The sequence below is a fragment of the Leiobunum rupestre genome, chromosome 5 (genome assembly GCF_980474605.1).
Source record: "Leiobunum rupestre chromosome 5, qqLeiRupe1.1.hap1, whole genome shotgun sequence".
NCBI classification, from domain to species: Eukaryota; Metazoa; Arthropoda; class Arachnida; order Opiliones; family Sclerosomatidae; genus Leiobunum; species Leiobunum rupestre.
In genome coordinates, this window is record NC_143388.1 from 5,257,354 (window position 1) to 5,260,296 (window position 2,943).

Consider the following 2,943-nt stretch of genomic DNA (forward strand, 5'->3'; position numbering starts at 1 on the left):
AAAACTGATAAAGAATTAAGTAACAGACAAAAAAGACGCAAGCGATCTGATTATCTTAGCAGTGTGTTTGAACGTGTGTCAAATAATGAAACTGCAGTGGTTAATGATCCAACTCAACCAGGCTGCAGTAATGAAGCCTTCTCTGATGAGTCAAATTTAGGATTAGCTGGAAATGAATTAACTAACTTAATGGAAGAACCTAATGAATGAAATAATGTATTAAACTTAAGTTTAGAATCAAATGGCTCTAGTGACTCTAAGGAAGGTAGTAGTAGTAGTAGGAGCTCCTCCGACGATGGTTTTTCTAATATTTCAATGTCAGATATGTCAGAGAGTTCTTCAAGCGAAGACAATGAACTTGATATTGGTTCTGACATTAAAAACTGGGCAGTTAGATGTGATGTTAGTAATGTAACATTAAATTATCTTCTTTTAGTACTCCGAGAGCATGGCCATAACTTACCCAAATATGCTAGAACGTTATTGCAAACACCGAGAGAGTCTAAGGATATAGTCAAAGTTCAAAATGGGGAATATTGGCATATAGGTTTTTCTTATGGTCTCCAAACATTTCTAGAGCAAAACCCTGATTATACCGAAGACATTTCATTAGCTATAAATATAGATGGACTTCCCATTTTTAAAAATTCCTTAAAACATTTTTGGCCTATATTAGCTGCTGTGTTCAGTTTTGAAACTTCTATGCTAGGGAAACCTTTTGTAGTAGGGATTTTTCACGGTGAATCAAAACCTGGAAATGTATATGAATATTTAGGTCCACTTATTCAAAATTTAAATGAATTAGATGAAAATGGTTTGTTTTATAAAGATAACGTTTACAAGTTTAATCCTAAGGGACCTTTTGTGTTAGACACTCCAGCTAGGGCCTTGATTAAAAAAACTAAAGACCACACAGGCTATTCTTCTTGTGATAAGTGCACCATAAGAGGAATGAGACAGAATCACACCACTGTTAATGAAACAGATGCAATTGAAAGAACGAATGATGGTTTTAGAGCGCAAGATGATCAATTTCATCATTAAGCTGTAGATTTGTCACCCATATGCCACTTAAATATTGATATGATCCGTCAATTCCCCCTTGACTACATGCACTTAATTTGTCTTGGGGTTATGAGAAGAATGTTACTTGCAAAGTTAAGTGGAAAGCTAAAAGTTGGGCTAAGTAGTAACCAGGTTTACACACTTTCAAACACACTTTCTCATTATCGGCAATACATTCCCTGTGAGTTTGCTCGCAAACCTCGATCGATTAAACATGTAAATTTGTGGAAAGCTACAGAGTTTAGACAAATTTTGTTATATACAGGTCCTATAGCTCTAGCTGGCATAGTCAGACCGGACGTTCTTAACCATTTTAGATTACTCCACTGTGCAGTGTACATTTTGTGTCACCCAACATTGCATACATCCCATACCCAATTTGCAAATGAACTTTTGTCAATTTTCGTTACCACGTCTACTCAGTTTTACGGGCATGAGTTTTGTGTAATGAATGTCCATGCACTAACTCATGTTTCAAAGGATGTTGAATTGTATGGTCCATTGGACCACTACAGTGCTTTTCCTTTTGAAAATCACCTGCAGTTTATTAAGCAACAACTAAGAACACCAAACAAGCCTTTACAGCAACTTCAGAAAAGAATGGGGGAGTCCAGATTAATTGGAAGCTCGTCTCATATTAAGAATGCGCTTAAGCTTAAAAGACCATGCCGAAGCAATCACGATTATGTTCGTCTAAATGCGCAATCATACATGAAACTAGAAACACCTAAGTTTTCCATTTCGGTTTATAATGGGGACACATGTTTTTTGCTAGAAACTGGAGAAACTGTCGTAGTTAGAGAAATTTTCAAAGATGAACATGATAACATTTTTATTTGCGCAAAAATATGCAAATTCGTTCGGAATTTGTTTGACTACCCACTTCAATCGTCTGACTTAGGCATATTTGTTGGGAAATTGTCTCGCCAAATTTACACGTACCCTTACAATATTCTTAAACAGAAATGCCTTTTAATACCAAATAAAAATCAACAGCTATTCAGTATTATCAAGGGGATAATACTGAATAGCTCTTGATATGTTTTTATAGCAAAAGTATGCACACAGGAATAAACATAAAGAATAGCACAAGATCTATTTTTAAAATAGTCTTAAAATAAAACTTAAATTTATTTATACCATGTGAATTTTTCTTGTGTTATAGTTTTTTGTAGTATATATTACACCATGGTAACTATAAAGTTCAATAACTCTTAAAATAAAAACTGTTCTTGTGCAATTCCTAGATCAATTGAATTTATTTTTAACAAGTATTGAAATCTTCAAAACTAATAATTTAGTTTTAAACTTAAAAATATATTATTTTAAAAATTAACGTTAAAGCTCAAGCAATGATAATTAATCGGATATGAACGAAATTTTCCTCACTGTTTGATATGTATGCTGTAGTAAATTTTATAAAAGACAATTCAGTTGATGTAGTGCCAACTTCATGGCTTATGGAAAACAGCACTAAATGTTTCTGGCCTAGTGAAAAAATCAAATCGAAAAACATCCCGAAACTAGTAGTAAATAAGGCAGATGCAGAGAAAAACTAGGAAATATTTGATGTAAAGGTTTTGGCCAGAGCTGGTAATTTTATCAATAATAATATTGAGCAGTTTTATACTTTACTTTTATAAATTATTAATATCTAGGGACTTATGAAAAGGCAAGATCACTTAGCATTAGGGCAGAAGATACCTCGGATTTGGGAAGTGAAATTGTTCAAAGAAAAAACGCAGAAGGAAGTCAACCTTCCTTAATTAATTAGTGGCAATTCTGATGATAGTTGTGATTCGCCAATCGTTAATCGTAATTATTAGTTTTTTTGCTGGTTAAAATACTTTCAGTTCAAGTTTGATAAGTTTAGAAAAC

General features: G+C 33.4%; 1 protein-coding gene across 1 annotated transcript; it reads left to right on the forward strand.

The window, feature by feature from the left end:
* The first annotated feature begins 324 nt into the window (after positions 1-324).
* Positions 325-1,044, forward strand: LOC149943391 (uncharacterized). Its single transcript, XM_090176077.1, has one exon. The coding sequence runs from the start codon at positions 325-327 to the stop codon at positions 1,042-1,044; it is 720 nt and encodes a 239-aa protein (XP_090032203.1).
* The last annotated feature ends 1,899 nt before the right edge of the window (positions 1,045-2,943 follow it).